The sequence below is a fragment of the Thalassophryne amazonica genome, chromosome 3 (genome assembly GCF_902500255.1).
Source record: "Thalassophryne amazonica chromosome 3, fThaAma1.1, whole genome shotgun sequence".
Taxonomy (NCBI): Eukaryota; Metazoa; Chordata; class Actinopteri; order Batrachoidiformes; family Batrachoididae; genus Thalassophryne; species Thalassophryne amazonica.
In genome coordinates this window covers 147375203-147397432 of record NC_047105.1, presented here as the reverse complement: position 1 = coordinate 147397432, position 22230 = coordinate 147375203, and the positions used below count along the sequence as shown (strand labels likewise).

At 44.5% G+C, this 22230-nt stretch overlaps 1 protein-coding gene across 1 annotated transcript in view; it reads right to left on the bottom strand.

Annotated features, from left to right (window-relative positions):
* Positions 1-22230, bottom strand: part of LOC117507690 (calcium-dependent secretion activator 1-like) — a 547099-nt gene that overhangs the window by 182761 nt on the left and 342108 nt on the right. The window contains 1 exon segment of the mRNA XM_034167504.1: positions 2182-2288. Coding sequence (XP_034023395.1) covers positions 2182-2288 — 107 coding nt within the window.

Below are 22230 nucleotides of genomic sequence, written 5' to 3'. Positions count from 1 at the left end.
TTGCTCTATGGCAAGATGCATTATCTTCTTGAAAAATGATTTCATCATCCCCAAACATCCTTTCAATTGTCCAAAATATCAACGTAAACTTGTGCATTTATTGATGATGTAATGACAGCCATCTCCCCAGTGCCTTTACCTGACATGCAGCCCCATATCATCAATGACTGTGGAAATTTACATGTTCTCTTCAGGCAGTCATCTTTATAAATCTCATTGGAAAGGCACCAAACAAAAGTTCCAGCATCATCACCTTGCCCAATGCAGATTCGAGATTCATCACTGAATGACTTTCATCCAGTCATCCACAGTCCATGATTGCTTTTCTTTAGCCCATTGTAACCTTGTTTTTTTCTGTTTAGGTGTTAATGATGGCTTTCGTTTAGCTTTTCTGTATGTAAATCCCATTTCCTTTAGGCGGTTTCTTACAGTTCGGTCACAGACGTTGACTCCAGTTTCCTCCCATTCGTTCCTCATTTGTTTTGCTGTGCATTGTCGATTTTTGAGACATATTGCTTTAAGGTTTCTGTCTTGACGCTTTGATGTCTTCCTTGGTCTACCAGTATGTTTGCCTTTAACAACCTTCCCATGTTGTTTGTATTTGGTCCAGAGTTTAGACACAGCTGACTGTGAACAACCAACATCTTTTGCAACATTGCGTGATGATTTACCCTCTTTTCCCACTGTAGCCAAGTGCTTGCTCACAGGGGGTCGTTTTGACCGTTGAGGTTTTACATAATTATTGTATGACCTTGCCTTACAATATAAAGCGCCTTGGGGCAACTGTTTGTTGTGATTTGGCGCTATATAAAAAATTGATTGATTGATTGATTGATTTTAAGAGTTTGATAATCCTCTCCTTTGTTTCAATTGACATCTCTCGTGTTGGAGCCATGATTCATGTCAGTCCACTTGGTGCAACAGCTCTCCAAGGTGTGATCACTATTTTAAGATGCAGACTAACAAGCAGATGTGATTTGATGCAGGTGTTAGTTTTGGGGATGAAAATTTACAGGGTGATTCCATAATTTATTCCTCAGAATTGAGTGAGTCCATATTTTTTTCCTCTGCTTGGTCTAAAAAAGTAACCGTTACTGACTGCCACAATCTTTTTTTCTTGATTTCTTATAGTGTTTCTTAAAGCCAGAAAGTTGCCATTTGAAATTACTTTAGTTTTGTGTCATGTCTGTGATCTGCTTTTTTTCTACAAAATTAAACAACTGAATGAACATCCTCCAAGGCCGGTGATTCCATAATTTTTGCAGGGGTTGTATATTTTATACACTGTTCCAGACAAATATTATGTGTTTTGCATTCAGAAAACTGAGAATGTTCTGAACATTTTGATATGCAACACATTAACACTGTACTATATACACATGGTTTAAAAGGAGAACTACTGAAGGTATGATAAAACTCAGGAAATGCCCTTGGACTCCAGTGAGTGAAACAAAGACAAACATATAAAAAAAGACAAACTATCGAAAGATCTCATCTACTCAGCTATGGTCAAAGTGAACACTTAAAAGATGAACACAAACGTTCCGATTGTGAAACGCTGCCGGTGGAATCTGAAAATCTCAGTGAAGAGAGAATGTGATGTACCGCGACTGGCAGAATCAAGTGTTAGCGCATCAATGCATCAACTCAGGCTGCCTCCTCTCTTGCAGGGGGCAGTGGGGAGTCTGTTCACAGCGGTGGATTTCTCATGTATCATCTAAAATCTGCATCACACTGAAACCTGGAGACAATTTAGAATTTGGTGCCAGGTCTCCTCAGAGGAACCCTGGGCACCGCTGGATGACTTTGTGTCAATCGAGCGGTCAGGTCAGGACACTCACAGATGGAGTATCATTTGCGGTGGCCGGAGAAGGTCAAGGACATGCCCAGATGTCACCTGGCTCCAGCAGACAGATGGTTATTTTGGCGACAGTGGGATGGAGTGATCGTTATAGATACGGAGCAGGGTGGCACCAGCGCATGGTCCCAACCTTTCATGCCCCAATGTACTTTAACACATAGAATTACAGGACATGGCCAAAATGTTTGTCACTTCTCAAATTTTTAACGTAACATACAAGATGCTTGCATATGTGTGTGTGTGTGTGTGTGTGTGTGTGTGTGTGTGTGTGTGTGTGTGTGTGTGTGTGTGTGTGTGTGTGTGCGCGCATGTCTACTGACCTCAGCATGATGCTCCTCATTCTGCTGAAGAACTTCGATGACGAGCTCGGCGAGCCGGATGGTGTCCTCCAGCTTCTTGGCGGGGGTGACTAACCGCCCTACATTCTCTAGAGCACAGAGGTCAAAGGTCAGAGTTTGAGTGATACATGTTGTAGTTGACAGAGTTTGTATGGAACATAAGGTGCAGTAGCACACAGTGACGTGACAACGAGCAACACGCCTGAGAAGCATTTTGTCCTGATGAGACGTCAACATGGAAACTCAAAGTCAGGCAGTCTTTATGACATCATCTAGAAAAAAGAAATCAATCCGCACAATAAGAGTAGACACACAAACCTGTTGGAACTACACATCAGTTTGGAAGGTAAACAGTGCGTCTGGATGACTAATGCTGAGGTTGTGCTTCAGAGAGCAGGCAGTGAGGAGGTTTGAGGTTCAGTGTCACACAACATCATGTCCTGATTTAGCAAAAAACACAAAAACTCAGCATCCATCATGACTGAAATCGATCTGAATCAAAGAGAAAGTGCTCAGACCCTGAACACATCTCCTGCTCGCCCCTTTTGGCAAACCAGATCCATGTCCTGCTTCACACTAACAACAACCCCCCCCGGTTGAGTGCTACTTGCCACAACATGCTAAAAACATGTCACAGAGCGCCACACGGCTCCCCGTGGTTAACATGACCAAAACACTCACCGCTCAGCATCCTTCATGGCGTGATAAAACCTAACACATACACACACACCCTTTGTGTGAGGGCTGCAGAAGTCGTCACGGAAACATCAACTCAGGTATGACCCCTGACCCCCATGACCTGTGTTGATATCAGTTTGCTAAGATTAAAGTCTGATTTCTTCTTTTCAAAATGATTTTGTTACATTGCAGCTGCAGATCTCCTGTTTCTGTCTTGGCCCTCTGTATGACCCCTGTATGACCTCTGTATGACCCCCGTTGATGCCTTATAACCCTGTATGACCTCTGTATGACCCCTGTTGATGTCTGTATAACCTTGTTACCCCTGTTGTCTGTATGACCTCTGTATGACCCCTGCATGGTCATACAGGGGTCATGCACTCAAACTCTGACCTCTGATACATATAAGGTTACTGTTTCCAGATTTCCATCTGACCCTTTGAACTCCAGCAGGTGTCTCTGTCTCTCGATAGCAGAGGGAGAGGGTCACCCCCACAGAGAGAAGGGATGTTTCAGGCCGTCTCAGGTTTGGACCTGGTCCTCAACATGAAGTGGACGACCCCTCAGTTTTACCCCACCTCCCCCACAGCGCGTGGGAGGTGGGGCCATACCTGATATGTATATTTCACAACCTACATGTTTGTTTGATGCGATTACTAACCACAACCGCCCTAATCATTTTTATGTTTTTGGCTTCCCTCATCCTAACGGGCCTGATTTTAAAGCTGGAACCCCAAACAGACCCAGTAATGCTGAGCTTAGACATTACAGTAAAAAAAGTAAAAATCTACATATTGACTAGATATTGACAAAAAAGATATTGACTACATCCCACTGTGCAGAAACGTTAAATTAACTAAACTTATTCTTACGTGACTCATCAATTAAAATTAGTCCAGAACTACAGTAAAACGTAGGCCCAGTTAGATATTATTATTGTTATCGTAAGTAGTAGTACGTAGTTTGAAAAATGTCTTCAAAAGTGGACCTTTAATCAAGGGGTGCTGTTGAGGACACGGCCCCTCTTTCTTTTTTCTTTTTCTTTATTGTTTATTTGATGAGGACTTTGCACATTAATGAACACTTTGTACATTTTCATGCCTTAGTGTAAATATGCCAGATTTAGCTAAAAGCTACTTTCCACCTGTAGTTCTCAGACACACAACAACAAACAATAATTACATTAAATTAGAGATTATGTACAAGACATCTCACCTGTGTTGACAGGTTTCATTGTTTTTTCGAGCAATTTTTAATCTCATTTTTAAAAGCACTCAGGATGGGACTGTCTCGTATCTTTCTGTCTGGATGTGTCCCTGGTTTACAGTCTCTGAGCAGGAACAATCAAGAATTTGTGTATTTATGTGAAAAGTGCGACCTGATTGAGAGGTCAGGAGGTTTTATGAGGGCATTTTAAGTCATGTGTCTTTTAAACAAAAGAAATCTTTTAAAATATGCCTGTAAAAGTCGCTGTGTTGTCACTCTAAAGATGTTCACGAGAAATCCATAATCAGCAACCCACCTGATTCTGGGTCAGGGTTCCCAACCCAAACACACCGCAAAAGTACATTAATCTATCGGTTCGTGCTGCCATCAAAATGTGGGGTCACGTGGGGGGGGTCGGTCATTGTTATAACAGTAAAATAAAATAAAATAAGAAACATCATGAAAGTGGGATTCCTTTCGTGATGGGAGTGCGAAAAAAAAGTGCGTGTGAGACTGCTCTGGCTTCCCTCGGTCACCGGCTGCACACATAAAAGACAGCAAGGTCAAAGTTCAACACGTTTGAACTCTGAAAGGAGCACAAACAGGGTAAGAGCAGCGACACTCAGATGTGCTTTACGGCGACGACGCGGCCAGTCGGCCCGTTGAGTCTGCACGCCGAGGGCGCGGGACTGTGTTGCTAACGTTTTGTCCGACACGCTGATGTGTGCAGACAAACATTTGAAGTCGTGACCCAGTGAGTCAGCAGGTGGCAGCAGCTCGGCTCGTCAGCGTGTCGCTGAGCGAATCACACGGTTAATTACTGCAGGGTTCTGAGGAACAGCCGAGCGTCACTTCACACACTCAGCCTGTTCCACACCTGAGCGCCGAGGCCTCGGTTGTTCTCCGCGTGGCCGCGTGCGACGAGCAAACATCAGAGAGAGTGAGGAGGAGCGGCGGCGTCTGTCCTTCACAGCAAAGAAGTCACACAATCTCAACACACTTAAGATGTTCCTGTGAATGCGTCGCATCACAAAGTGACACATTCTAGTCAGGATCACACACCAGATATTCAACGTCGACAGCAGAACGCACAAGCTGATATTCAGCACATCACCGATCGATCAGTAAAAATTGCCGCTTTGACCTCCAAACAGAGTTCCCTCAATAAGCCCACAATCAAAAAGAAGAGAAGCCACGCGGGAGACATGCCATCCTACCGTCGGTTTATGCTAGCGTGTGGCTCGGATGCTGACTGGGAGCTGCAGCAGGTTGGATCCAGGCTGAGGTCTGAGACCTGCTCTTCATCCTCTGAGGAACCTGTGAGATCTTCAGGTTTCACCATCAGGCGCTCGCAGCTCGAAGGTTCACCTTCATTCACGGTCTGCAGACGGCTGCAGTGCAAACATTCAACCTCATTCTAAACACATCGACGCCTTTCACCAGCTATCGACAACAAGCGCTTCCTGCTGGAACCACGGAGGATGTCCATGCGGAACCAAATCCAGGCTGATCCTCCTGCTGGGACCGTAGACGTGATTCAGCCGCGTCAATAACGCATTCAACATACAAAGTAACGCACTGTTATCGCCTCTAACATGTCCAAAAGCCACAGCGACACGTTAAGGTCGAAACCCTAAACATTTTTCCATGAATAGCAGATTAACACCAAAGTTTACGTAAGTGTGGCTTTGTGTCATGATGACTTGACTTTACAGTGATGACTGTGATCATTTTGATGCAGCTGCAGTGAAAATCATAATCTGATGGGAAGAAACGCAGCAGCTCCGCTCACAGCCTGTTAAAGGAAAAATACAACAGCCCCGCCGAGAGACGAGCTCCCACTGACACACAGAACCTGTTACAGCGCTGTCCTCCACACACACACACACACACACACACACACACACACACACACACACACACACACAGAAAATCTCTGTTAACTGAGAAGCCCTGAGAGCAACAAGGAGGAGGAGGAGGAGCATGAGGAGGAGGAGGAGCACGATGAGGAGGAGGAGGAGCATGAGGAGGAGCACAATGAGGAGGAGGAGCACAATGAGGAGGAGGAGCAGCACAAGGAGGAGGAGGACCACAAGGAGGAGGAGGAGGAGGAGCACGAGGAGGGGGAGCAGCACAAGGAGGAGGAGGAGCACAAATATAGGAGGAGGAGGAGCATGAGGAGGAGGGGCATGAGGAAGAGGAGGAGCACGATGAGGAGGAGGAGCATGAGGAGCACGAGGAGGAGGAGCAGCACAAGGAGGAGGAGGAGCATGAGGAGGAGGAGGAGCACAAGGAGGAGGAGGAGAAGCATGAGGAGGAGGAGGAGGAGCACGAGGAGGAGGAGCAGCACAAGGAGGAGGAGGAGCACAAGGAGGAGGAGGAGCACAATGAGGAGGAGGAGGAGCATGAGGAGGAGGAGGGGCATGAGGAAGAGGAGGAGCACGATGAGGAGGAGGAGCATGAGGAGCATGAGGAGGAGGAGCAGCATGAGGAGGAGGAGGAGCACAAGGAGGAGGAGGAGCATGAGGAGGAGGAGCATGAGGAGGAGGAGGAGCACGAGAAGGATGAGCACAAGGAGGAGGAGGAGGTGGCTCCTTTTTTGTTTTCCCCCACCCTCCTTCTTTCTCTGACAGTGGAGCTGATCATCATCAACACTGGTGGTTGCGGCTGAACTGCATTAATCAGCTCCGTCCTCCTGAAGTCTGAACTGAACAGGAAGACGCCGCTCGATCTTTCAGTTTTCTGTGTGCTGATACTGGCCTTAAGTTTAATCCTGTTGTTCTATGTTTACAGACACTTTTTAAGCTGTACTTTGTTCACATGTTTACATATATAAATATATTTATATTTATATATACGAGGTCTATTAGAAAAGTATCCGACCTTATTATTTTTTTCAAAAACCATATGGATTTGAATCACGTGTGATTACATCAGACATGCTTGAACCCTCGTGGGCATGCAAGAGTTTTTTCACACCTGTCGGTTATGTCATTCGCCTGTGGGCAGTCTTTGAGTGAGGAGTCATCCACCCTCTCATTGATTTTTTTCATTGTTTAGGAATGGCTCAGAGACTGTTGCTTTGTTTGATCAAAATTTTTTCAAAACTGTAAGGCACAACTGAGTGGACACCATTCAATAAATTCAGCTGGTTTTCGGTAAAAATTTTAACGGCTGATGAGAGATTTTGGTCTGGTAGTGTCGCCGTAAGGACGGCCCACGGCGCCTGATGGCGATCTGCGCTTCAAGGCGGCAGTGTCTCACCGTTTCAAGTTGAAAACTTCCACATTTCAGGCTCTGTTGACCCAGTAAGTCGTCAGAGAACAGAGAACTTTCAGAAGAAGTCGGCATAAGGAGTTTATTCGTACATTCCATTGTTAACGGACATTTTGTAATGAAAGAACGTGCAGAGTCGCATGTCGGGTCGGACCTGACCACAGGGGGTCGCGACAGGAAAAACACCTCCGTTGGAAACCTTAACGGGCAAGTTGGAACATGCCCAAGCTGTTAAACAATTTCTCAGTTACTCACTTGTTGAAAGCCATCAAAAGCCACCTGAATTCTACAAATGGTTTTCAACACGGAGGTGTTTTTCCTGTCGCGGCGCACACAGATTCGCCGAGTCGTCACAGAAACGACACGGCGAATTTGCGCGTACGTCTTTCATTAAAAAATGTCCTTAAACAGTGGAATGTCCGCATAAAGTCCTCATGCCGGCCTCTTCTGAATCTTCTCTGTTCTCTCACGATGTCCTGGGTGAATTAAGCCTTAAATTAGGATGTTTTCAGGTCGAAACAGGCCGACGACGGCGCCTGGAAGCGCTGCAGGACGTCCCGCTCCGTGGGAAGTCCTTACAGCGACAGAAACACCCCATAATTTCTCATCAGTCGTTAAACTTTTCACCGAAAACCAGCTTCATTTCTCAAATAGTGTCCACTCGGATATTCCTCACAGGTCCAGAAAAAATTTTGATAAAGCAACACGCGTCGTCTGGAGTAGCGTGTGAAACAAAGGAATTCAGCCGAGAGGGCGGGACCACATCTCACTCAAGGCCTGCCCACAGGGAAATGATGTCACCGACACGCGTGAAAAAACTCACGCATGCGCACGAGGGTTCAAGCACGATTGGTGTAATCGCACGTCATTCAAATCCATATAGTTAAAAAAATAAATAAATAAAAGGGTCGGTTTATTATCTAATAGACCACGTATATGTGTCTAACCCGTCATCGAGTGTCTTCACCTCCTGGTCTCCACCACATCGTATCATCAGCACTGTTAAATAAACTGTTCTTTTTTCATTTCCTGCCTCACTGCAAGTCTGTTTCAGTTCCTGGTTCACAACAAATGGACGTCTTTATTATAGCCAAGCACGCACATAACTGGTACTCATGGTGCTTGTACTTGCTAAAAATAAAAGATGCGCAGCAGAAAACACAAGGGAAGCGCTTCATAGGACGAAAGCAATGACAGATTGTAGGAAAAGTGTTTCCCTCTGTGTGCTGTCTGCTGTGCATCACTGATTTTTAGCACACATGAGCATGATGAGTACGTTACTTGCACCCCTGATTATTGCACAATATCTCAGAATAACTAACTTGTGCAGATATTATTTCATAGCATTTCAGATGGCTGCTGTCTTTACGACAGCATGGGACTCCGACGAGGGCGGTCGCATCTCCTCCACTCTCCCTTAGCGTGTTTTGTCTGTGAGGCTGCCAGCCCTGCTCCTCTGGAAAACGGCAAAATGGATCTGATCTAGTGGTCTCTGAACGCAATTGATACTATTTTTTCCACAAGACACTTGGGAGCAGAGGATCCAACCTGTCCTGCCGGGACACGTGGCGGGTTACGTGATGGACAGCTGGAGGTGGCAAGTCATGTGCCTGTACACGTTGTTTGTGGAGGACGTGAAGATGTTTACTTATTTGGAGCTGTGGTGACTGGGTTTCTGCTGTGTGGAGCGGCCGCAGCACTGGTCTACTGGAAAATTAAGAAGGTGGAGGCGGCATTAATCGGCCCGTCCAGGCTGCCCCACATGATTGATTCGATTGGAAGGGCAGTGTCAGCTCAGTCGGCAGGTGTCAACCGCATGTTGGAATTCATCTCGGGGAGAATGGCTGCACTGGAAAACCGCTTTGATCGTCTGTAAGACCACATCTCTCCTCTATTCAGATGTATTGGGAGCCACTCTGAAGTTTCAGACTGTGGAATCTGCCAGGTGTCTGTTAATCTGGATATCTATTTGGTTTCCAAACACCAGCTGTCCTTCAAGGCCGCTGGGATAAAATCCTCCCCCTGAGGAACACTCCTGATAGCCTCGCTCCTCGTCTCCCCCCCGTCTTCCACCCCCTTCCTCCCTCGCTTCGCAGTCCTGAGATGTTGACTGTGGGACCCTGAGACTCTGGTGGACTGATTCAGGATTGGGATCCCCCCAGGATGGACAGATAAGGCCTGTAGATGGCGCCTCACGCGGCCTTCCAGGCTGTCTGTCTGGACACTGGACCACTCTCTGCCCCTCCCTCCCTGCGGCAGGCCTCGTCCTCTCTCAAGCTGGTCTTGGCAGTGCGACTTACAGTTGCAGCGGCCTTCACCCACGTTACCTCAATTCGGATGACAGACTACTTCAAGTTTAGTGCACATAAACTATGTCAAATGTATATGTGTTGTCTTTAATTTTGATGTGTGCCATTATTACGGTAAACAAGTAGTAATTGTGGATTAATTGCTGTATCTTGTCTGAGGTAATTGGAGTGTAAACATAATTGCCCTTTTTTGGGATCAATAAAGTTGTCTGAAGTCTGACTTTATTTCTCTGTTCATATACTGAACATTCGTGAAGAAACATGACCTGCTCTAATCCTCTGAATTGCTACAGTTTGATAAATTATTCTACAAAACTTGACTGTTTTGTAGAATAATTTATCAAACTGTGTTTTTCTATTAGTGCAGCTGAATAATGAACAATCTTAAGTACTTTTACCAAGGTTTGTATGTTACCCCGACTAGGCCAAGGGCTACTGGGGTTCCTGGTGCACCCCCCACCACACACACACACACACACAACAAAGTGGGTATTTTTTGTAAAGCTCTACAATGTGAAATTAAATGGTTACAGTGAACAAACTTGGACTCAGGATGTCTTTGCAGCATTGGACCTTACAAAAAACATTTTTCACGCTCAGTGGTAAACAGAGACATTTTTTAAAGGAGCCAACAGTTTCTTACTATATACCAAAATGAAGCTTATCATTTCTGGAATCAAACAAGGGTAAATGATATGAAGAACGGTGCCTCTCCATGGACTTGACAGAAGCTGGATAGCAGCATAATTTTGGAACAAATTTCACTGAATTTGCTATGTCAGCAGTAAAGTCTTGCTGACATAGTGATGGACACACCAGAGGATGACTGACACAGTGGACTCACATTGAGGTTGTCACAGAGCATTGTATCCAAGATAAATACATATGTAACAACCCAGTAAAAAGTCGACTGTGTGCAAACATATGGCGCATCCAGAAAGTATTCACAGCGCTTCAGTTTTACCACATTTTATGTTACTGCCTTTTTCCAAAATGGGTGAAATGAATTTTTCCCTCAAGTTTTCCCATGTTTTATTGAAATGTTTGCAAATTTATTTAAAAAAAATCACATGTACATAAGTATTCACAGCCTTTGCTCAATAATTTTCTATTTAATTTCAATTTATTTTCATTTATATAGCAGCAAATCACAACAAAGTTGCCTCAAGGCGCCTCACACAAGTAAGGTCTAATCTTACTAACCCCTAGAGCAACAGTGGTAAGGAAAAACTCCCTCTGAGGAAGAAACCTCAAGCAGACCAGACTCAAAGGGGTGACCCTCTGCTTGGGCCACAAATTACAGAACAATTCACAAAACAAATATACAGGAAATGCTGTTGGTGCACAGGACAGGAGGGTCTCCAGCACAAATAAAACACCCATCTCTGGATGGAGCTACACCTTAAACAGAGAGAAAAAACAGAATCAGGCATCAGAAAGACAAGAAATACTGTATAATTTGCCAGCATTAAGCAACAAGAAAAACAGGAAATACTAAGGTGATCGCCGGCCACTAGCCATAAGCTTCACTAAAAGACCCAGAATGTACATAAAGTTGAGGCTGCGGCACGCTCCGTTTACTAATAAAATGAATTAAAAGATTAAAAAGCGTATTAACATAGTTTGCCAGTATGCTAGACATATGAAAGGGAAAATAAGTGCGTCTTAAGTCTGGACTTGAAAGTCTCCACAGAATCTGACTGTTTTATTGATGCAGGGAGATCATTCCACAGAACAGGGGCACGATAAGAAAAGCTCTGTGACCTGCAGACTTCTTAAATATATTTTGTATAACTGAGTATCGTCAGCATAGAAATGAAAGGTAACCCCAAAATGCTGCAATATGTGTCAAAGGGGTGCTATTTAAAGGGAGAAAAGGAGGGGGCCAAAGACGGACCCCTATGGAACCACATATTTCATGTCACTAAGGTTAGAGGTAGTGTTATTGTACAAAACACAATGAGAACGACTGATCAAGTATGATGTCAACCACGCAAGGGCACTCTCAGTAATCCAAAATCCAAAAATAATTCTCCAGCCTATTAAGTAGACTATGATGATCCACGGTATCGACTGCAGCACTGAGATCTAACAGCTCCAGAACTGTAGTGGTGTCCGAATCCATTGTAAGCAGAAGATCATTCACCACTTTAGTGAGAGCTGTCTCTGTGGAATGATATTTTCTAAAAGCAGACTGCAGTGGCTCAAAGAGATTATTCTCAGTAAGATAGTCCATGAGCTGCCATGGAACATGGAAAATGATAGATTTGATATTGGCTTATAGTTTTTCAATACACTAGGGTCAAGATTAGATTTCTTAAGTAACGGATTAATCACTGCAGACTTGAAACATTTAGGAACAGATCCAGAAGTTAATGAGAGATTAATAATTTCCATCACACTCGACCCAAGAGTGGGCCACAGGTCCTTAAACAGTTTTGTTGATATAGAGGGTTTTCATGTGACGTATCGGTCACATCATTTTGTGTCCCGTGGCCATTCTGGATTACGACGCAGTGGCCGCTGTGATACGTTACGTGCATTTGGCGAACAACTGCAGAAGCTTCAACGTTGGTGTGATGAAGCCTCACGGCACCGTGGCGCTGAGAGAGATCCGCTGCTACCAGAAATCCACTGCTCCCATAATTTTATTTTATTTTATTCGGCAATAAATTTATATAAGAATACATAAAAATACTGCTGAGGATAACACAAGAACGCTTCCAATACGGATGCTTATTTACACTGTGGTCCTCGAGCACCGAGCTGCTGATCCGCAAGCTGCCCTTCCAGCGCCTGGTGAGAGAAATCGCTCAGGACTTCAAGACGACCTCCGCTTTCAGAGCTCCGCTGTGATGCTCTGCTGGAGGCCGGCGATGCTGACCTGGTCGGCAGCTTCCTAGTTCACAATATCACAGAGGCTGTCGGCCTCCACTGTCGGCCAGTTCGTTACATCACCACTAAATTCACTATCTGGTATAAGATACAGATCCACTGAACCAACTGCTACACATCTATCACGATAAATGACTTTATCTCGAGGATTTAAAGCATCATAATCACGTACATTCTGTCCATTTTTCTATCACGCGTCAGCCTCCTTGTAATCCAGAATGGAGACGGCACCTGTCCTGCAGCAAATCGGTCATGTGATTGAAAACCCTCTATAGGATCAAATAAGCAGGTTGTGCTTTTTGGAAACATTATGAGTTTCATCAGCACACTGAGTGAGATACTATCAAATTCTGTAAATCTAGGTAATACCTCAGTAATGGTGCCCACCTCAATAGCAGGAGGAAGCCCTACGTGACTTCCTCCACCTACCCACAGTCTGAAACCTGTCCTCCACAGCCGGCGTTTCTCGGGTGATGCTAATGGGCACACTAGCCGGCCCAACACTAACCTCATCTGGAGTGCCCGTAACATCTAACTCCAGCTGAGAAGCTGTTCTAGCTCATGGACACAGCTCTCTAAAAGAGCCACCCTATCTTCCAGCAGCACACAGGATTTACGAAAAGTGTAAAGTAGTATACTTTGTGCACCAGAAAATTCCAGAGTATAGCCAAGCTAGTGCGAGCTAAACACTAATGAATATGCTAACCACTCCTAAGGTTCACACAGAAGTAAATTAATGACCTAAAAGTTACACTGAAAAAGTAACAGAAGTATTAACAAAACGGGGGGGGAGTCGACCTAGCTAATGCAAGCTAACTGCTAGTAAAAATGCTAGCCACTTCTAAGATTAACAGCAGTTACACTGAAAAACTAACAGAAGTATTAGACTGGTAAAAAAAAAGTAATAAAGTAACGGGGGGGGGGGGAGTCGGCCTAGCTAACACAAGCTAACCGCTAGCAAAAGCTAACCACTACCGATTCACAACAGGGCAGTAGGTAAATAAGATTCAGGGTAGATACACTTCAAAACCAAAAAAAAGTGATAAACAGAAATAAAAGAAATGTATGCAACCTTGCAAAGAAGCCCTTCATCTTGAATATGATGCCACAAGCTTGGTGCTCCTATCTTTGGGCAGTTTGGTCCATTCCTCTTTGCAGCACCTCTCAAGCTCCATCAGGTTGGATGGGGAGCGTCGGTGCACAGCCATTTTCAGATCTCTCCAGAGATGTTAAGTCAGATTCAGGTCTGGGCTCTGACTGCACCACTCAAGGACATTCACAGAGTTGCCCTGCAGCCACTCCTTTCATATCTTGGCTGTGTACTTAGGGTCATTGTCCTGCTGAAAGATGAACCGTCACCCCAGTCTGGGGTCAAGAGCACTGTGGAGCAGGTTTTCATCCAGGATGTCTCTGTACTTGTCTCTGCTGCATTCATCTTTCCCTCAATCCTGACTAGTCTCCCAGTTTCTGCTGATGAAAAACATCCCCACAGCATGATGCTGCCACCACCATGCTTCACTGTAGGGATGGTGCCAAACATGACGCCAAAGAGTTCAAACTTTGTCTCATCAGACCAGAGAATTTTGTTTCTCATGGTCTATGAGTCCTTCAGTGAGAGAAGCACTGGTTGGAGGGGAAGCAATTTTGGACAACTGGAAAAGTACTGCAGATGTGGTGAGGGAGACAGCGAGGACAGTCCTGGGTATGACATCTGAACAGTGGAAGGAAGACAAGGAGACTTGGTGGTGGAATGAAGAGGTCCAGGAAAGCATAAGGAGAAAGAGGTTGGCGAAAAAGTTTTGGGATAGTCAGAGAGATGAAGAAAGTAGACAGGAGTACAAGGAGATGCGGCATAAGGCGAAAAGAGAAGTGGCAAAAGCGAAGGAAAAGGCATATTGCGAGCTGTACAAGAAGTTGAATAGTAAGGAAGGAGAGAAGGACTTGTACCGATTGGCCAGACAAAGGGACAGAGCTGGAAAGGATGTGCAGCAGGTTAGGGTGGTAAAAGATGCACATGGTAATGTGCTGACAAGTGAGGGGTGTGTGCTGAGAAGGTGGAGGGAATATTTTGAAGAGCTGATCAATGAAGAAAATAAGCGAGAGAAAAGGCTGGATGATATGGTGAGAGTAAATCAGGAAGATTAGTAAGGAAGAAGTGAGGGCTGCTACGAAGAGGATGAAGAGCGGAAAGGCAGTTGGTCCAGATGACATTCCAGTGGAGGAATGGAAATGTCTAAGAGAGATGGCAGCAGAGTTTCTAACCAGATTGTTTAATAAAATCTTGGAAAGTGAGAGGATGCCTGAGGAGTGGAGATGAAGTGTGCTGGTTCCTATTTTCAAGAACAAGAGTGATGTGCAGAGCTGCAGTAATTACAGAGGCATAAAGTTGATCAGCCACAGTATGAAGTTATGGGAAAGAGTAGTATAAGCTAGGCTTAGAAACCAGATGAAGATCTGTGAGCAGCAATATGGTTTCATGCCGAGAAAGAGCACTACAGATGCAATGTTTGCTCTGAGACTACTGTTGGAGAAGTACAGAGAAGGCCAGAAAGAGTTACATTGTGTGTTTGTGGACTTAGAAAAAGCTTATGACAGGGTGCCAAGAGAAGAGCTGTGGTATTGTATGAGGAAGTCTGGAGTGGCAGAGAAGTATGTTAGGGTAGTGCAGGACATGTACAAGAATAGTGTGACAGCAGTGAGATGTGCAGTAGGAATGACAGACTCATTCAAGGTGGAGGTGGGATTACACCAAGGATCAGCTCTGAGTCCTTTCTTGTTTGCAGTGGTGATGGACAGGTTGACAGATGAGATCAGACAGGAGTCCCCATGGACTATGATGTTTGCAGATGACATTGTGATCTGTAGTGAGAGTAGAGAGCAAGTTGAGTCTAGTCTGGAGAGGTGGAGATATGCTTTGGAGAGAAGGGGAATGAAAGTCAGTAGAAGCAAGCCTGAGTACATGTGTGTGGAAGGGAGCCCAGTGGAATAGTGCAGTTACAAGGAGTAGAAGTGGTGAAAGTAGATGAGTTTAAATATTTGGGGTCAACTGTCCAAAGTAATGGAGAGTGTGGTAGAGAGGTGAAGAAGAGAGTGCAGGCAGGGTGGAGTGGGTGGAGAAAGGTGGCAGGAGTGATTTGTGACCGAAGAATATCAGCAAGAGTGAAGGAGAAAGTCTACAAGACAGTAGTGAGACCAGCTATGTTGTACGGTTTAGAGACGGTGGCACTAACAAAAAGACAGGAGGTGGAGCTGGAGGAGGCAGAGCTGAAGATGTTGAGATTCTCTTTGGGAGTGACAAAAATGGACAAGATTAGTAATGAACATATCAGAGGGACAGCCCAGGTGGGACAGTTTGGAGACAAAGTCAGAGAGGCGAGAGGTGAGATGGTTTGGACATGTGCAGAGGAGGGACCCAGGGTATATAGGGAGAAGAATGCTGAGGATGGAGCCACCAGGCAGGAGGAGAAGAGGGAGGACAAAGAGGAGGTTTATGGATGTGCTGAGAGAGGACATGCAGGTGGTTGGTGTGACAGAGGAAGATACAGAGGACAGGGTGAGATGGAAACGATCTGCTGTGGCGACCCCTAACGGGAACAGCCGAAAGACAAAGAAGAAGATGTTCTGAGAGTCCGTCAGGTGCCTTTTGTCAAACTCCAGGTGGGCTGCCATAAGTGGTGGGCACAGATAACCAAAAAATTAATTTCGATAATAGATAATCAGATAACTGAAAAGTTATCTTTGATAAAGATAAAACAATAAACCACCCAAAAATGTATCGGAAGTTACAGATAACCAAAAACAGATAAATTCCAATATTACCTCTGACACATCTACAACTACTAATAAAACAAATATAATATAATATACTTATAATAATATTAAAAATAACAACAGACCCAAACAATGAGACCACACTTTTCTTTCTGCTGGAAGCTCTTGCTAACTACAGCGCTCCCAGCACAGAGGCACCCCGAGAGCAGTCATAAAGGCAGCTCTCTATTTATTACGATGTTCCGGTCAGGCGCAGGTCTTGAAAAATAAAGTCATACAGAGTTATGGTTTTGATTTATAAATAACATTAATACTGATAGAAAAACTCCATTAATGTCAATTATGTCATTTGTACAAAGTTAAAATATAACATATACGAGGTCTGTCAATAAAGTAAGGGTCCTTTTTATTTTTTTCAAAAACTATATGGATTTCATTCATATGTTTTTACGTCAGACATGCTTGAACCCTCGTGCGCATGCGTGAGTTTTTCCACGCCTGTCGGTGACGTCATTCGCCTGTGAGCACTCCTTGTGGGAGGAGTCGTCCAGCCCCTCGTCGGAATTCCTTTGTCTGAGAAGTTGCTGAGAGACTGGCGCGTTGTTTGATCAAAATTTTTTCTAAACCTGTGAGACACATCGAAGTGGACACGGTTCGAAAAATTAAGCTGGTTTTCAGTGAAAATTTTAACGGCTGATGAGAGATTTTGAGGTGATTCTGTCGCTTTAAGGACTTTTCACGGTGCGAGACGTCGCTCAGCGCTCTCAGGCGGCGTCATCAGCCTGTTTCAAGCTGAAAACCTCCACATTTCAGGCTCTATTGATCCAGGACGTCGTGAGAGAACAGAGAAGTTTCAGAAGAAGTCGGTTTCAGCATTTTATCCGGATATTCCACTGTTAAAGGAGATTTTTTTACTGAAAGACGTGCGGACGGATCCGCGCGTCGGGACGCAGCCGACGCGGTGCGGCGGCACAGGAAAAACACCTCCGTGTTGATAACCATTTGTAAAATCCAGGCGGCTTTTGATGGCTTTCAGTGGAGTGAGTATATGAGAAATTGTTTAACAGGCAGGACATGTTCCAACTTGTCCTTAAGGCTTCCAACAGAGGTGTTTTTCCTGTGGCGGAGCGTCGCGGCGGCTGCGTCCCGACGCGCGGACCCGTCCGCACGTCTTTCATTAAAAAAATCTCCTTTAACAGTGGAATATCTGGATAAAATGGTGAAACCGACTTCTTCTGAAACTTCTCTGTTCTCTCACGACGTCCTGGATCAATAGAGCCTGAAATGTGGAGGTTTTCAGCTTGAAACAGGCTGATGACGCCGCCTGGGAGCGCTGTGCGACGTCTCTCACCGTGAAAAGTCCTTAAAGCGACAGTCTCACCTCAAAATCTCTCATCAGACGTTAAAATTTTCACTGAAAACCAGCTTAATTTTTCGAACCGTGTCCACTTCGATGTGTCTCACAGGTTTAGAAAAAATTTTGATCAAACAAAGCGCCAGTCTCTCAGCAACTTCTCAGACAAAGGAATTCCGACGAGGGGCTGGACGACTCCTCCCACAAGGAATACTCACAGGCGAATGACGTCACCGACAGGCGTGGAAAAACTCACGCATGCGCACGAGGGTTCAAGCATGTCTGACGTAAAAACATATGAATGAAATCCATATAGTTTTTGAAAAAAATTAAAAGGACCGTTACTTTATTGACAGCCCTCGTATCTTTTAATGTTGAATAATGCACTAATTCTGAGGTTTTGCAACAAACAGACAGATTGCAAAGGATTCTGGGTAAAAGTGCTCAAAAAGAGTCTCAATTCAAACCCCTCCATTTGGAGGGGTAGGAGGAGCTTACTGCTGTCTCTGAAAAAACAAACATGGCGCCGAATGAAGCGGCTTTCATTACAAATTACGCTGTTTAGAAAGTTATAACTTGCCAAAAAACTTTACAGGCAGTTGTCTATGACAGTAACGTGTATGCTGCTGGATGCATGTTGCGTATGTTGTCGTTCTGAAGAATATCGTAACATCGCTCATGTGCTGCGTTATAATGCATATACACACGAACGATAGGATAAGACACTTTTATATCTCACAATGGAGAAAATCATGATAAAGTGTAAGCACGTTAATTTGTATGTTCATAAATCTTTGGTTAATATCAATCCCTGCTGTTGGATTTCAAGGTCTATAACGTGTGTATTTTGTAAACAAACGGAGCCCTGAACACACTCATCTAATAAGCTTTCAGGCAGAAAATGAGAAGGGCGAATACTGCCATGAACACTACTGGCCAGTAGATGGCAGTAGAGGCCTTGAAAACAAAATTTCAGATACAGTAATCCGTGTCTGCTACATTTAAAATGCGTGGAATTTAACAAATGCAAATAAAACCAACACCTATAAATGCAGAGAATATATTCAAGAGAGTTTTAGGCACTAGAGTTTAATGCTGTTGTCCGTGAGCCTCAGGGGTGGTCCTGGAGGCGGGCCGACCGGGCAGCTGCCCGGGGCGGCATCGCGGGGGGGGCGGCACGCCCGCGCGGAAAAAAAAAAGGTTAAAAAAAAAAAGAACGAGGTGGGGGGGTTGTCCTGATGGGGGGGTTCGTGGTTTCGTTACGTTACGGCAGAGCGGCGCCCCACCTTCCCATCCCATGGCGGCTTTCCTCTCACTCATTCCCGCAGCTTCACAGTGCTATAAACAGTAGCGAAGCAAAGACTGCAGCGAAACGAGACGAGTCATTGGATAAATGCTGGGCTTTGTCCCGCCCATCGGACGCTCAGCGTGTCTGGGGGTCTATGGGGCAGTGGGCGGGCCTCGGCCGGCCCGGACGCTCAGCTTCTGCATGATGATTGGATGATCTGTCTTAGGCTGAATCCCTTTTTGATTGACAGCGAAATGAGCGAATCGGCGATCTTTTGGTGTAAACATCCGTGGGAGCATTTTCATTGTTTTCTGAGTTGAACCGGAGACTTTCCTAATCCTCTTAGCGGCATTTTCTTTGTTAAAAACGACTAGCGACAAATCGAGCTTCTATTTCTGGTGTGTTTTTTTGTGCTGCTTGTGTTTGGAGACTGACTTCTATCACTCTTTCTGACTTCTATTGCAGTTTCTGTTCCTACCGAGCAGCAGGTGCTGCTGAGCTCCTTCACCGTCACAAAGCACTCACAGGCGGACAAACTTCACACTAGCCTCACGCCAGTCCCAGCTAGCGAGCTAGCTAGGTAGCAAGCTGCACATAATGGCAGACAATTTGAATGTTGTAGACCGGATTTTGGCGAAGCCATTTGATAGTCTTCCTTACGAAGAAGCCGTGGCTGCTGTCATGACTTCAGCTCTCAATGGTTTGCAGGCCAAAGTTAAAGCAACAGCTCCCAGGTCAATGTTTGTGCATTGCTATGCACACAGACTGAATCTGGTTCTGTCTCAGGGTGCATCTGAGTGCAGAATATTTTTTGCATCACTCTCTGGGTTTGCCACATTTTTCTCAAAATCCACAAAGAGGATGTCTTTTCTTGAGTCTGCAGGCTGCTCAAGGTTGCCCAGAAATGCTGCTACTCGATGGAATTTCACATCACGGATAGTGAGCACTGTGGCAAACAATTATGATGCCCTCCTGCAAACTTTTGAGATGATCATTGCAGATAAGTCCATGGATGATGACACATTAGACTGTGACAATTTCTTTGTGTTTGTTATTACAGTAGTCATTAAAACTGGAAATTTGTTCTTGAAAATAGCTGTTGTGAGTTAATTTGTGGGATTGTGGGTGTTCAGGACGAAGTTAGTGTTTTCATGGGTGGTGGGGCGGAGGTGGTGGCCATGTTCGTGTGCGTGGGGGGCGCACGCACGGGGTTTCACCCGGGGAGTAAATCACTCTAGGACCGCCACTGGTGAGCCTGAACAGAGTGTCTGAAATGCATTTGTCCTGCTGTCGTGAATGTGAGAATACATCATCCTACCCATAATGCACTGCTGGGCTCAGCATGTGCTCACAAAACCTTAAAAATTAGCACATTACTTTAAAACTAAAACATATATCTGATATTTTCACTTAATAAAACTTAATAAAACAGTAATTTTAAATAACTTGTCCAAAATTAGTTTGGTTAAAATTTGAACCATAAGTTAAAAATGTATGCCTCTGAATGACTTAGGTGATATCGCCAGCATATTGGTATGGTGTTAAAGGAAAGGTTTTTTTTCTTTTGGGGCTGTTTCTCCTTTGTCTGCAGAGGTTTGAGATGCTTTTTATACAAGCAGTTCTCTTCTGTTTGCAAAGGTTATAGCTGTGCGTCTGTTACAAAACTTTTAACAGGTGGGTGCTAAATTAATTTTAAAAATGCTTGCCGGTGTTCAGCTTGATTTTGTTTATTGGTTTAAAAGTTAAGGGACAAAGATTAATCTGAAGATAATTGGTCCGATAATGGTTTTTAAAGTTATCTAAAAAGATAATCCGATAAAGAAAATGTTATCTATTATCGGATTATTGGAAGTTTGCCCACCACTGGCTGCCATGTACCTTTTACTAAGGAGTGGCTTCCGTCTGGCCACTCAACCATACAGGCCTAATTGGTGGATTGCTGCAGAGATGGTTGTCCTTCTGGAAGGTTCTCCTCTCTCCACAGAGGAATGCTGGAGCTCTGACAGAGTGACCATCAGGTTCTTGGTCACCTCCCTGACTAATAAGGTCCTTCTCCTCCGATCGCTCAGTTTAGACGGGCGACCAGCTCTATGAAGAGCAGAAATGTTTCTGTACCCTTCCCCAGATTTGTGCCTCCAGACAATCCTGTTCAGAGGTCTACAGACAATTCCTTTGACTTCATGCTTGGTTTGTGCTCTGATTGTCAACTGTGGGACCTTATATGTAGACAGGTGTGTGTCATTTCCAAATCATGTCCAATCAACTGAATTGGACAAGGATGATCAGTGGAAACAGGAGGCACCTGAGCTTGATTTTGAGCTTCAGGGTAAAGACTTAAAATGTAATAAAATTTTTTCTGCATTGTCATTATGGCGTATTGTTTGTACAATTTTGAGAAAAAATATTAATTTCATCCATTTTGGAATAAAGCTGTAACATAAAATGTGGAAAAAGTGAAATGCTGTGAATACTTTCTGGATGCACTCTACTCCACAATTTCTCCACCATATGATATTATCTGGTGGAGAAATTGTGATTTTCTTTCTTTTTTTTTTTTTAACAGTGTAGGAGGTCTAGCAACATATACTCTGGTGTGACCTACATACCCCCCCAAAAAATCACATTTATAATAAACATGATAATAATATTCTAATATAAGCAAAGTGTTGCGCAGCATTGCGCAGTATTGCGCAGCATTGTGCAACGGCATGAAGCTCGCTCATGGTACAGGGCATCCTAAACAGGAAGTGCCAAATTTCAAATCCACAGTAAAACAGGAAATGTTCAAATGTCAAACACTTCCTGGCTTGACAGACAAGATCCAGAATCTCGCGGGAACTCAGTGGCAAGCTCACACTCAAACAGGACGTACCAAATTTTCAGTCACAGTGAAACAAGAAATGTGAAATGTTGAACACTTCCTGGCATGAGTGGAGCTAGAGCAGAGGCCGGGGTTTCACTGGACTCCCCTGAAATCTGATTGGACATAGAAGATTGACATGTCACAGCACCACACATCTGGTTGAAAGAGCTGCATTTTGAAATCAGTGAGTCACGTTGACTGCTAGATTCCTCCTGTCCAGTAGTTGGTGCTGTGTAGCACAAAAAGTTCTAATCAACCTTAGTAGAAAAGAAAAATGTTTGCTTCAGATTTGAACTGAACACGTCATTTGAACTGTGGACTACTAATCACACCAACTTATATTGGTGAGTAAACAAACCGTATTTTATTCCAGAATGAGGGTCCAGGTTGT